Here is a 14,262-nt window from a genome sequence, read left to right as displayed (position 1 = left end):
TGAATAGTTTATTAATAAGCCGAAACTCATAATAAATTAATCAAAAATCTTAATGCTTGCAGTGGGTTGCATGCCGGATACCACGCTAGGACGAAGCATGTGGACATGGCAAATGTCCACTGAGTGGTATGTCATGAGCTTCATAGAGGATGCGATATTTCAAATCCTCATCATGAGGAACCACAATTCGTCAGCGTAAAATGACGTTCAAGGGGGATGTCCACTTTGTTGAAGCTAATTTGTATGGTATTAAGAGGGTGAGACGGCAACAAATATCGACTCAGTACCTCCGCTCCATGGCAAGAAGGACGTAGATTAGAATGGGAAATTGTTCGAAGCAAAATTCTTAATAAATTCTGAGCCAAACTCGAGTTTATAGTGTTATATATGTTTAATTTTATTTAGCGTCTTTCATATTCTAAGCAAGAAAGTGCAAGCTTTCGTTACGTTGTCAGCAGCTGAGATATCATGTCACATACGTTTGTGCTGCCGAAACAATTGAGCAATGGTTAGACACCCACCTCAAGACTCTGGTTGGGTTCGGAGCGCTGCAACGTAATCAAATATTTCAGAATCGTCAATTCTGTCCAACCTTAAAAATTATTTTTTCGCGGTCGGCCCTTGAGAATTTTTTTCGGGTGTGGTAGCTAGTCGACTTTCCCAGAAAGTCTCGGTTTATAGTGTAGAGTTTGTTCACTTATATATTAATTAATATATATCAGTAGAAATGGTACGTGAGAGCACTAAAAGGACGATCGGGGTCTGGGTCTGGCAACGCCAGTATTAGTGCATGAAGGAGGCTGTCTATGACCCTGTTAAAAGCCTCCTGGTGCTCGGTGCCCCAACAACATTCCTTATCCTTCTTTAGGAGATTAAAGAATGGCCGTGCCATTTCCGCAAAATTTGCGCTTTGCTTGAGCAAGAATTACGCGAGGCAAAGCCACTTGCGCAAGGCCTTTTGGATCTTTGGAAGCGGTCGGTATCCAACAATATTAATCTCAGCGAGATCCACTCGAAGGCTACGCTTCCCAGTGAAAACCCTAAAAAGGAGATTTTTTTCGCGCCAAAGATGCTCTTTAGGCATTGGCATACAACTTATTCGTGCGTATGCATTCAAGCGCCGCTCTCAAATGGACGATATGGTATTCCTCATCTGCCCTCCTGTGCCCCGCACGACCCTGGAGGACACTGATAGGGTGCTGAACGAAGGAAGTGGATCGTCGATCCCGAAGAATATCTCAAATCCGTTCTATCCTTTGGTAATGGAATTTCACGACGTCGTCTCCAAAGACCCGCCGTCGGATCGACCTCCGGACCGAGATGCGCGTCATGAGGTTGACCTAGTTCCGGAAACCAAATACTGCGTAACACGCCAATGGCCCCGGCCCGAGGAGTAGTGTGACGTCACTGACGCCTTTTCTGGTCGAGGCACGACACAGGAATGGTGCGAGAGAGCAAATCTCCACATTCGACATCCACGTTTTGCGTCCGGAAGCTGAACGACAAGTGGCGTATCGCTCACACCTATACTAAGCTAATCGGTGCCACCATTTCGGCACAAACGCGGATTTCTGGAAAGGATCTTCTTTCTCCAGAAAAACATGGTTGGCCGTACAAAGTACAGCGCACACGACTCGATCGATGGTTATTATCAATTGCTCATGAGAGCAAGTGAAATTCCGCTGACAGCGGTGAGTACTTGGAGCGGGATCCTCTGAGAGTGGCTGGTGATGCCTCAAGGGCTGTCAAATGCACCCGCAAACATACATTCGTCTTGTGACGCAATTGTTCAGGCCCCACCGGGCGTATGCACAGACATACTTCGATGAAATCTTTGTCCACAACAGCTCCATCCAGTAGCGACGACTAGTTAATCTCTCAGTTCGGTAATATAATGACCACCCTAGCTAGATCGCCAGCCTTCAAGGCATCGCTAAACTCTTCGAAGGACAACTTATCCAGCTCAAGAAGAGCATTCACCGGGGGGATAGCCTCGAGGGTATTGTCGCCGTCTTCCTCTCCCATCATACCGTTGACAAGGGTATATAGCTGTGCTCTATCGTCTACGGTAGACACACGCTGGGTCAGGTTCGATGCCCTGCGTCTTGCAGATAACATACGGCTTCGCCGTTCCTCTCTGTAGAGATTCTACGCCTCATCGAGACCAGTGGTAACACTCACTCGATCCCCACTCCCTGCTCCATCAGAGCCTTGATGTTATTAACAACATCCGACGAAAAGCTGCTGTTTCCGCAATCTTTATCCATTGTATAACGTGCCACTCCACGCGCATCAGAAGATCCTTGCCCAAGATGCCTCGGATGTCGTCGACAATGCCACTCTTGGCATGCCTCAACTGCTTCGAAACATGAGCAGTGCTAAGTGGATTACGTGCCACTTCACGCGCATCACAAGGGCCTAGCCCTTGATGCCTTGGACCTCGTCCGACTACGCCACTCTTGGCACGGAGCGACTGCCTCAATACTTGAGTAGCGCGTAGTAGGTTACATACCACTCCACATTCAGCCCACGCGCCACGTTCGGGATTCTTGTCCTAAACCTCTTCGGTGTTTGCCAACTCGGAGAATCCGATATCCAGCACACTGACCGTCCTGGTCGGACTTGTGCCCCCCTTACAATCCAGAAACGCGTCACTGCTTCAAAGATGAAAGTATCTCAGCAGCAGGGATGGCGAAGATGCTGCTCTGTCTGCAGCAGAGCTCCCCAGACACAACTGAGTCGTAAAAGCGAGACTTGGTATAGCTTTTATAAGCTGAGGAGAACATTCGACGTGCTTACACTCCGCAGTGCGATACCAAAGCTCGGAGATCGTGCTCTCGTCTCAATCGGTACACACACCGCTATTTTAAAGAAAGTACTTGTGCCGACACAACAAGACAGTTTGCCTAATCTAGCTGCGAGAGTGGCAACCTCTGCTTGTCGTGCTTAACGAGCAAGTCGGGGCTTACTCTCGCGTAGAGCCTTAAGCGGTAGAATTTAAGCGGACGTACAAGTACACAAGGGCTGTTACAAGCATCAGACAAAGTAAAAGAAATCCTTCCACTTGAAAAGCTAATGGATGTGTTTTCATTTGGTAAAATTGTCCTGATGCCGTTTCAGCTAAAGGCTAGACCCCCCAGCCTCTATCATTTCAACCGAAATAGCATAGTTGCTTCCACGAATGGGATGGCACCGACCTTGCCGTAGATGTGACCTTTTGCAACAAGGATTTACCAAGAGTAAGATTTGACTCGTAAAGTCCGCGTTAATAGATGCACAGACGTTGGAATGTGTAGCCGTAAGAGGAGCAGGAGCGAGTGCTCCCCAGGTATCCAGTATTGTAAGTTTCACTTCTATCGCATGAGAACATATATCTAGTTTCAAGCTACTCAGGCTGATAATGATTATGTATGTTTTACTATCACTCATTGAAAAACTGTCTTTTAATTTAATGTGTGGATAGCAGCTTACGTGTACCACGGACCCCTTATTTTTGGAGCTCCATCATCTTAGTAAAAACCGATGTTCCGGCGCTCATAATGTTCCAAATCATTTTCAAAGAATTTTACAAATTTTGTACAGCTGTACCTTATTGTTATAAATGTAATTGTACCACAGGTGAAATTGTTAAGTACACAAAATTGCTTTTTTTTCTAGTACTTCCTCAACTAAGATGTAAAACGCGCTGAGGCTCACACTTATTTTGCCTTCTATGAGACAAAGCGCCAAATTGACCGCTACACGAAACCACTTCCCCTGAAGTTTCACTCCACTCTCCGAACATACCATGCCTGTAAGAGGGCGCTGAACATAATAGTCACTCAAACACAATACACATGCCTGAGCGACGAGATAGTAATTCTCGACTCGGAAGTAAAAGGAAAGACCCGACTTTGAGAGAAGAAAAACGACTTAAAGGCTTGATGAAAATTTTGCAACAAAATATAAATGTGTAAATGGTTCCAAGAACTGCATGCAAAACACCACAAGGGCGCTTAGATTTTTTTATTATAAAACTTAAATTGAAATGAGTTTTATTTGTATAATTAAGGGTGCAATGTGGTTGAACCTCAGCTTGAACGTATATTCTGTATTACACTGAATGTTTGTGATTTCATACAAGATGTCACATATGCATGTGGGGACACCATACTTATTCTAATTTGATGTTAACTCCCACATTGCATGCAGAAGGTACGAAGTTACCCTTCATGCAATGGTCGCTAAGTACAATCCTTTGTAATTTCCGCTCTTCCGAGCATTCTTGCACCGTTAGCTGCTCTCTTGCATCAAATTTGATGACTCAGTGAGTTCTCACTAAACGCGTAGTGTTTGGTACCAATGCATCTATGAAATAATATGCGAGGATGCAACTGTGTTTTCTGACAACAGCAACGGTTTTAACAGTATCCCAAACCGCGACAAAACCGCTCCACTCTAACCTCACGATGCAAGACATAGCTGTTTCCCAAAGAGGAGGTGCTCACTGTGCTAAGTGTCCATACTGCATGAGTCTGAGACCTCATCAGCTGGAAGTGTAGCGACTATCCGTCACGGAGCACACAGATACATCAGCTGGAAGTGTAGCGACTATCCGCCACGGAGCACACAGATATCCAGCTCTACTCCAGCGAGCTGGATATGGCTAAATTTGCCCAACTTGCCCACTGCAAGCGAAAGAGTCGCGTAGAATCTCGCATGCTCCAAACACCACGTCGCGATTATTGCTTCAAATTGTCCTCACCATGGTATGGAATTACTACGCGCTAATGGGGGTGTGCCTACTGCACCGACCAAGAAGTAGACAACCGTATGACAGTCGCTCCGTAAGTGCTTTCTCAATCCACAGGTAGTCGCCCCCCAAGTTTAGGCAAGCCGTTGTATCGATCCCATGAAAAAGTCCCGGAGTTGAGGCTACAAAACAAAGTTGATGAAGCCCAGAAAAGGAAGGATCCATTGTAAATGTGTTCCATATGCGCTTGAAACACCAGCGGTTGAAAATACTGCGGCTCTCCATGAGGGACGTACCTAGGGTACTTGACGTTGGCAGAAGTTTGAGGAGTTTTGAAATCTCTTCGTGCGGATGATAAGAAAAATGCGTCGCCTTACTCGTGTAAATGCCTTACAAGCCAGCTTTATCGAAGCAAAGCAAAATGTGAACGTCAATGTGAAAAGAAATTAGCTATAGCTCCTGCTGTTAAGAGCCCAATTGTCCCCTGTAACAGCTTCAGACCAATAGCGTAACAGCATTAGTACTGAACCAACCCTAGCGCATTTACAATTGTACGATGCACACTACACGCGATAAGATCGAGAGTATTTATAAAAGCCATACTATCAGTTGGATGAAGATGATTGGGCTTCGAACAGGATAGGTCTGTGGTACACGTGGGCTGCAAGTCGCGCGTTAAGCAATAAACACAGTTTTAATGAGCTCTAATATATATATATATATAAAACTATTATTGGTTTGAGCAGATTTCATTTTACTCTGCTCTCCTGAAATAGCAATCAATCAAACAGCTGATAGTTACCTCAGAGGTTCTCAAGTAACGCTCCTGGTAGGAGCACACAAATTTGACTTCTACGCATATATATTGATGACAATTTGTGAATCAAAGATTAGCGCCTGGACACAGTCAAATCTGATAGTGAGCCTCTCGCTGTGCAGCTCTTCTGGCTGCCCTGAAGTCAAATAGCGACTTGCCCGTCCATCAGTGTTAAAAAAGCAACCGCCACTAAGGAGGCCTTTGTTAAATGGCGACTTGCTCGTCGATCAGTGTTAAAAAAGCAACCGCCACTAAGGAGGCCTATGTTTACATTGTGAAATGGGGAACACTTAGCCATTACAAGAATGCACATTTATGCACATTCTGTATGCATTGTGGGAACCGAAAAAAGAAGATTACGGTATGGTGCTCCCAAATGTAATCGTGATTTCATATACAAAGTAACAAACATTCTGTGTGATACAGAATGCTGGCTCCTACTTGGGGTCTGTTCTGATAACGAGGCCGACATGTCTCTGCCCTTAAAAATGGGTGGCGTAAGCCAGTCCATTCTACTGGATACCTTCCACGAAAGCCAAATTTCAAGCTTTCGACAATCAAGCTCCGTACATCCAAGATCTTGTATCCGTTGAAGCTGAGGCGCAACCTCAGTACACTCTTGATTTATATACCAGGAACCCAAGTTCTTATTAGTAAATCCTTTAGGAGCCCTTGGGTGTTTTGCATGTAGCCAGGAGCTATAACTCATTTCAATTTAGTTGCAGATTTATTTTTAAGGTCTTAAGTCGTTCTTCTTTCCTTTAAAATGGACTTTCCTTTTCCCTCCACGTCGGAAATCGATTCCTCGTCGCACAAGCGTGTGTGTTGTGTCTGAAGGCCAAGCGCCCTCGTGTAAATTGTGTCTAAGCGATTAAACATGTTAAAATTCTTGAAGAATTCAAATGCTATTGAATTCTTAGATTCTGTTTGCGGGTGCCCAGTCGTTCTTATTGACAGATGCAAATAAACCTTAAGCTTTTGCCACGACCTCGCAGGCCATAAGGACGAGACCCGCGATGTCCCCACAATCATTTTATTCGGGCCAGGGTGCACAAACCTCATATTACATGAAAACCTTCTGAGGATGATTTCTGTGGGCCGTCTTCAGCATCGAATGTATAGTTAGGTGCACCTTCTGGAACGCTAAGAAAAGCACTTAGAGAGTCGCTGTCCAATACAATTGAGTTCATATCGTCAGTAAAAGTTATAATCTCCATGGTTGTTTCTAGTGTGTTTAATGGTTCGAGGTCCAGTTGGACCGACAACGTGAACTTTTCGAATCTTTGATTTGTAAAGCTTTTTTCACGGTCTTTTTTTAGTACGACAACGTTTAATTATTTACATTTCTCGGCTTCAATCGGTTTCTTCTGACAGAATAGAAAAGAGCGAGCTCTTGTAGTATCTGTAGAAATGCGTGAAACAGCTAGTACGATACGTACTAAAATGTAGTGTGATGCAGGTATTTCTACAAATCAAGAGTGCTAGAAAACTCGGTGGGAGTTAAGCCATTGTAATAAATACAGCATTACACCACGTCCTTCTCTCTTAACGTGGCTGTCCAAGATCTTCATCAATCAAGCGCAAATAGTAGAAATGAAGATTTCCGACATCGCTATGAATGAGGCCAGGTCCCTTTTCGGGGAGCAGAATTTGTTTTAGGAAGCAGAATTCTTTTTAGGAAGCAAAAAATTGTTTTCGATAAGATGGGATCATGAACATGGCTAAAGAAACAACGGCTATTCCCAATCGTCCCGACAAAATTAAATCAATGGACCAAGAGCGTCAAAATGACAGCTATCGCAAAAGCTGAAGGATTTGTTTCCAAATGTAAGTATATAGTATTCTTAAGGCAATTGGGAAAGCGCGAATAATGGTTTTTGCGTCTTGCAGCTATATAAAACATTCAGCAATTCAAACAAACCAATCCTCTAAGAGTATATTGGGCCAAACTGCTCGTTCCGCAACCCGTACAAAGCAACAGGAAAATTGGCCTAACTCCTTCATCTCATAACATAGATTTCAAAGCGGTTTTGATACGAAGAATTGATGCGAACATGGGCTGCATTGAGTCTTAACGCGTTTGCCATTCATCAGCCGCGCAAAGTGAATACCATTTGTGAATCCCATTTCGTCCCAAAAGCGAGGCAGCCACTTTGCTGTTAATTTTTTCAAACATACAACGATATTGTACGCGAACTTGGCTGTAATACGGACGAAGCATCGAATACGTCCTTGAGCAATAGGTTGACCTGGTCGGCGAAACAAAAGCAGAAAATCATCTTCGGCCATCGTAAAGTCAAGTTTCATCGCGTGTGGCCACAATTTCCAGCGTAATCGGTAACAATAGATCCCACATTTCACATTCCACAAAGTGAACGCTTCGCGTTCACTTTGCATTCTTATGACCAACTTCTTAAGCAGTTCAGCAATTGCTAGGCCTTCTTGACGGTTAGTAAGAATTGCAGCTATGTAAACTAAAGAAACACAGTTCAGGCACAACTGAATTGCCATATATGGAATTTATCAATACTTTCCTATGCATCAGTGAGCAGATTGCGTAATAGGAATCACCAGTCCGTAAACACGCACTTACTGAGGAAGACTTATATGGCATGTTGCTCGCTTCCAGCGAGCCATCAACTTAACGAAAAGGTAAAGGCGATGTGACATTTGTTATGCATTCTTATGAGGATCAAGTGCGCTTGCTTAAAGCTGTGGTGCAGTCTAACGATCAAGCGAAATTGGCCAATATGCCTTAAATTTTCCCTTAACTGATAAGTACCTTCAATTTTGACAAGACACGATTGAGGATTATACAACTATGCAAGATATATGGTTTATATTTCCCTCACGAAAAGTATATCGTTCATTCAGCATGTTTGATGGGACTGACCCCATTATAGATTAACTCTCATGTCATCACCTTGAACTGCCCAAAGAGAACCCTGGTCGTCAACGGCAACATAAGTGTCAGGAATCTTTCCATCAAGAAGTAATTGGTGGGGAGACATTTGACACATTCAATGTTAGCAAACCGAAACAAACGCATCGTGCACTCTCGTTCAATAAAGCAGCAGGAAGATTGGTTTCTGCCTGGAACGAAGCAAAAGATATCAAATTCCTGCAACTGACTATTACGTGATGCAACAGGACAGAATTCGAGCATTGAAGACTTGTGCACTCGCTTATTGTTCATGGTTATGGCGCCCAATCTGATCGTGGAGACAGCACCCGAGTTTTTGCTTGTTTCGGCAACATCGCGACCACCTGACATGTTCGTTGTTGTGTCAATATAGAGATTTCATAATGTTTGCAAGCACTCAAATGGAATTCAAATGTTTCTATGCGACCAATGACTTTTTTTGGGAGGATTAATCAATTCAGGGTCATCATTGTGGACCCGTTCGCAGTGAATACAGAGATATCAGAATTGTGAGTTCTTACACTTCTTGATAAATTGCATCCTTCTCTCCGACGCAGGACGGCCTGCGTTTTCTAAGATGCCATAGTATTGTAATTGCGAGGATGCAACTACCGATGCTGCAGCAGTATTACAATTCCTAGGTGACAGCAGACTTGGGGAGAGGTCAGAGGGGCCAAGAGGACGGCGAATTCGTAACACAAAAATGCGACCATATGTTTTTACCCACGTTTATTGGTTAAAAATAATAACACTTAAACAGAGTTCAAACATATTAAATGTTCTAACAAAAAGATATTGCGTGCCTCCACACCATTTTTACAGTAGCATGCCTTTTTGTTAGAGATATTTTTTTCCTTTTTACTCAACATGCTCTTTACTATGTTGGGGGAAGTCTGTTGCCCACTTCCATTACAATAAAAAGTGCATAATAAATTGGGCTCTGAGATTCACTTTTTATTATTTTGATGCCATGAAGCTTGAAAGTTTACACTCTTTAGCGAAACCTTGCGGCTGTGGTTGCACGTATGTAAATACGTTGGCTAGTTGAATGGTCGTGTCAGGTGATGAGGTTCAAAAAAATTGTAACAGCGGAATTGTTTGCTAAATCGCGCTAGCTAGAGCAGTTCGAAACTGTATCACAAAGCTCAAGCTCAAAATCGCGGATTGTCCGGGTTGCGACATAAGTTGTCATTATGCCGAGGTTTTGTCATTTAGTATTAAAATGGAACAGAGCGAACTGTTTACGAACATTTGGTACTATGTACACGATTCTTCTGTCAAGCATCTCGAGCGGAGCTCCTATCAAAGAACACCCGTCCGTAGATCGGCGCCAATATTCGCCAAAATGAGCCAAAAACTCGTGTCAACGTCGACTCAAGATGCGCATCTAGAGCTTTTCGACTTTGATTGCAATTTGACCCACGAAGATCTCCGCGGTAACATCAATGAACTAATCAAACAAGCGACAGCGGTCGGTGTTAAGGAAATGCTAGTGCCTGGAGCTACCATCGAGGAGTCACTGAGAGCTATCGAGCTTTGTAGACACTACAGGGCCAAGCTCTTTCCGACTGCAGGAGTGCATCCTTACTATGCACGAGAAATGCCAACACACGAGAAGCTTGCTACTTTACGAGGTCTAGTCGAGCTGGACGAAGTCCAAGCTGTTGGGGAGTGCGGACTTGATTACTCGCCAGATTTTCCTCAACCAGAAGTTCAGAAAAAGTGGTTTGTCGAGCAGCTTCGAATGGCCTGTGCGCTAAGAAAGCCGCTCTTTTTGCATGAACGATTAGCGCATGACGATTTCATTCGGCTGATTGATGAGGCCAAAGCAGATTTCAACGGATATTTTCCGCCGGCGGCGGTCCATTGCTTTACTGGTAGTGAGAAAGAATTAAAAGTCTACATCGCGCGTGGAGTTGACTGGTACATCGGTATCACGGGATTTATATGCAAGAAGCAAGGAGCTGCCCTAAAGGATTTAGTCAAGCTCGTACCACTGAATCGCCTTGTACTCGAGACAGATGCACCATACATGGGATTTCCTAATTGCCGACGTGCTGAGTCATTCAGCCATAAAAAACAGTATCCAAACGTTCCCAGTGCAATGCCGTTCGTGGCTGAAGCTGTGGCAAGTGCTCTTGGTCGTTCGACACAAGATATTGCCTTCATTACTAGGGCAAATGCCAGACGATTCCTGCGGCTGTAACAAAGCACGAAATCGCGATAGTATAATAGAGTTTGCCAAGGTCAACGTGGTACATTTCCTTGGTGCCTGTAACTGGAAGAAATTATACATGCAACATCATTGCTTTATAATTAGGGACATATTATTAGACATGGATTGCCAGCATCGTATCAGTGCATCTGAACTATATAACTTTTATGTGTTCACAAGCAGACGCGGTCATTCTGGACGATACTTGTAAACTTATTACGGAAAATACATGACATGGCAAGATAATGCGGCAGGCTTGTTAAGGGGAGGAACATTGTTGGTCGTCACTGCGCAATCTGGTTTGCGTAAACGCCCTGGAAGCGAAACGAGTTGCTGAAGTGCGTCCTTTCGACTCCTCCTGGCCCCGTTGTGGCTGGATGCGCACAAAACTTTGCCATCCTAGAGCCACCGTAAATTGGGTCGCTTGACCCAGACTCAATGTTAGTTTTGCTTAGCGTTCGGTCCGTGGTTCGTAGCAGCTTGAACTCGAGATGATACATAATCATCATTACACGCAAAGCTTTAGCTTCGTCTTCGAAAGCAGCAATCACTGCTGTATCTTTCCAATTACGACGGCGCCATGTGCGCAATGCGTGGATCCACTGGCCTTGAGTCTCAGGAGTAGACGCGCTAAGAACGATGCGAATACGTGGGAGATGTTTAATTGAGCGATCTACATCGTGCATCGAGCGGACGGGACACAGCTCAAGGCAAAAACGATTTGGCGTTAATCCGGTGTCAATGGGCTGGACCATTACGCGATGGCGAGTGAGCGAAAAGTGGCCCATGAAGCGTCCGTCCTTCTTTTCGTAGTACTGTAGCAATCCGCCCTCTAACTCAAAGTAGAGAGGATCCTATGAATTGAGTAACAATAGCGAATAAGGCAACACCATACATGAAAGGGTAAACAAAATTGACGTACTGCTTGTCGTCCAAAGTCGTGTAGCAGTAAGTAGCCCTCGTAATCTGCCATAGTCTATCAAAATGTTCTGATATCGACTTGACTGAAGGGTCCTTGTGTTGGAAAGCAATATTCGCAATGCGTCTTCGCTATTGCATCAGCCTGTCTTACTGTGACACCCAAGCTGTATGGCTCATTCTGGTCTGGCATACGGTTATTAAAATTTGGGCTTCACATGCAATAAATAAATCAAATAAAACTTGCCTATAAAAGTGCTAAGATGCGAAATCAGTAATCGACAATTCCGTGAAGCGAGCGTATTATCAGTGATATGGCAGCATTTTAAACTGATTTTTCGGTGCTGTCGAGCGGACCTCATCTTTGGATGGGCAAACAAAAAAGTGCGTCAACATGTCCAGATTCAAGCTAAATCTTACGCACTTTGTGCCTTGCGACTTCCCTTAGACCAATAATAACGAACTGCTTCGCAAATAGGCATTACCATGCATTTAGCAAACCTTCTGATAAGGTATTGATCTCATACTGTACATTAGCAAATCAGTACAACACATTACAGTTTCCAGAAATATGCAGCTAACCGGATGGATGCGTTTCATAAATTGTCTACCCGCTGGTGTGGAAATTACACCATTTCCTGGCATCAGACGAAATTTGCATCTTTTGCGCCGTTTTCTGAGGCCCCACTAGTTAAACGACGAACCAGCTGCAGAAATACAATTCTCAATATTCATACGACAGGAAGATCTTATGTTCGGATATACCATGATAACATTTAGAAATTGCATTGATAAAGAGATAGAAATGATAAATATAAGGAAATCTCTTGTGTCATCACTTCGTTTTATTCTAAATTTATGTCTCTTTTTTGGGAAGTGAACTAAACCGCAGGTCCCCCAAGAGTCGTAGAAATACCTACTTCGCCTGGAATGAGCGCTTCCGCGATCAAACGATCCAGCAAGTGGTACAAATACTTGATACTATGGTTCAATATAAACCAGGCATCTCATATCATACATAACCAACAAGAATGCCAGGTGACAATGACAATGACGTATGGCTGTTGCAATCACTCACGTTAATGCTCCGAGATAGCGAAAAAAGGAAATCCAATCCATTTTATTACTACCGCAGATAACGGGCTTGCCATGCATTTGCACCAAGGAAGCTATCATTGGGCAAGATGATGAGACTCCACTAAGGAGAGATTCGTGCTCTACGGGGGCTATCAGCTTCATATCAAGAATTTGTAGTACTTCTGAAGTAGCTAAGCAGCTTAGAGGCTATCGGTCCGGCTCCTTTGTGAAGCGTGCAAGCCTAATTTTGTGCGTCTATTAACGCGGCTTCGATACTTCTCAGTATCGAAAGATATAATACGCTTGGTATGTTTATAAAATAGTGTAAGAAGTACGAGCGCAACTCTGTAATGTCTGTACGCCACACAATTCACATTTCTTTTTTAATTTAGAAATAGTATCCCTTAACATATCTCGACGGGCGTGACCCTCCCCTAAAACCATACTTAGAGAGGACGCCGCCGGTAACGGTTGCAGCAAATACTGGTGGTGTGACCCAGCATTACAATTCTCAATACAGACATTCTGTAGCATAGTGATGACTGCAATCATGTGAACATAACCATAACAAATTTGGTACAATTTTACCAAATATAATGTTGAATACTTGTGAAAAAATCTCATTGTACTGCAAGTACCGAAATATTGGTTGTCTGAAGATGGTGGAAGTCTCCTAGGTATATGTGGACTACTACGTCAGAAGAAAAGGATGCTTTAGTTATGGGACTTATTAAAGTGTGAATTTTCTGTATTAGTCTAAATTGAATGAATCCTATAGATGTGTTCTTTCCAAGCAACAGAGCGAGCTAATCATGTCGGTTATCATAAAGGCTCTCGGTTTCGCACCTGGTTAGAGCGCACAAAGCCTACCTCAGCGCGTTGATTAGCAGCAGCGGGGCTGCCGTAGCTTAGCGCTTGAGGAAGCGTAATTTAGGTCACCGACCGTTCGTTCTATACTTAGAACAAGTACAAGTTAGTGGATCCCAATCCGCTAACTCTAAGAGTAATTATTACCTAACACAAGGCTAATTAGCTCTTCCGTTTATCTGCGACAAAGCCGCCTAATTTTAATAGTTTAGATTGTCCTAAGTTTACTAAATATATATAGTAGTATCTAAATACATACATAACTACTGGCTACCTAGCCCCGTACCTTATTTTTGTTTGGGTGTGGTCAAACCAAGCACATCTCGTGTGACAACCCCCCTGTTACCAGGGTACGTCTAACCCCGTTACACCCTCCCCCATTAAGATTGAGAACATTACAGTTCTAATCGATTATTGCCTCAACGAGACTCGCGTGTCCGTTAGACACTGCAACTTTATTTGTCGGAATTTAACAACTCCTTTCTCAAAGAGCCCTGTGTCCACTATACGGAAGTCACCAAGTCTCGCTGGTTCTGTCAGCGAGCACGGGCAGAGCCCTACTTCGTCTCCCGCACGCGGTGCGATGTCGGACAGTGCGTCCGCGGCACCGGGGATGTACATCCTAGGCCCGATGAGCACGAGCCTCGCACTTTGCGCACGCTATCAATGACGACTGACCTCGTTGAGGATGTGGGGGTGGTCGACTACGAGTA

General features: G+C 44.0%; 3 protein-coding genes across 3 annotated transcripts; 1 reads left to right on the top strand and 2 right to left on the bottom strand.

The window, feature by feature from the left end:
- Window positions 1-7,568: 7,568 nt before the first annotated feature.
- Window positions 7,569-7,946, bottom strand: PHALS_10804 (uncharacterized protein; the record flags this gene model as incomplete). The annotated part of the gene is made up of 1 exon (XM_024726296.1): window positions 7,569-7,946. The coding sequence occupies one exon, from the start codon at window positions 7,944-7,946 to the stop codon at window positions 7,569-7,571; it is 378 nt and encodes a 125-aa protein (XP_024576987.1).
- A 1,871-nt stretch (window positions 7,947-9,817) lies between these two features.
- Window positions 9,818-10,678, top strand: PHALS_10803 (preprotein translocase subunit; the record flags this gene model as incomplete). Its single annotated transcript, XM_024726295.1, has 1 exon — window positions 9,818-10,678. One exon carries the CDS (start codon window positions 9,818-9,820, stop codon window positions 10,676-10,678), a length of 861 nt encoding a protein of 286 aa, XP_024576986.1.
- A 293-nt stretch (window positions 10,679-10,971) lies between these two features.
- On the bottom strand, window positions 10,972-11,660 carry PHALS_10802 (hypothetical protein L915_06356; the record flags this gene model as incomplete). The annotated part of the gene is made up of 2 exons (XM_024726294.1): window positions 10,972-11,541; window positions 11,610-11,660. The coding sequence occupies 2 exons, from the start codon at window positions 11,658-11,660 to the stop codon at window positions 10,972-10,974; spliced, it is 621 nt and encodes a 206-aa protein (XP_024576985.1).
- Between the last annotated feature and the right edge of the window lie 2,602 nt (window positions 11,661-14,262).

The sequence above is a fragment of the Plasmopara halstedii genome, assembly GCF_900000015.1.
Source record: "Plasmopara halstedii genome assembly, contig: Scaffold_525, whole genome shotgun sequence".
NCBI lineage: Eukaryota > Oomycota > Peronosporomycetes > Peronosporales > Peronosporaceae > Plasmopara > Plasmopara halstedii.
The sequence above is the reverse complement of the archived record's forward strand: the minus strand, read 5'-3'. Positions and strand labels throughout refer to the sequence as shown.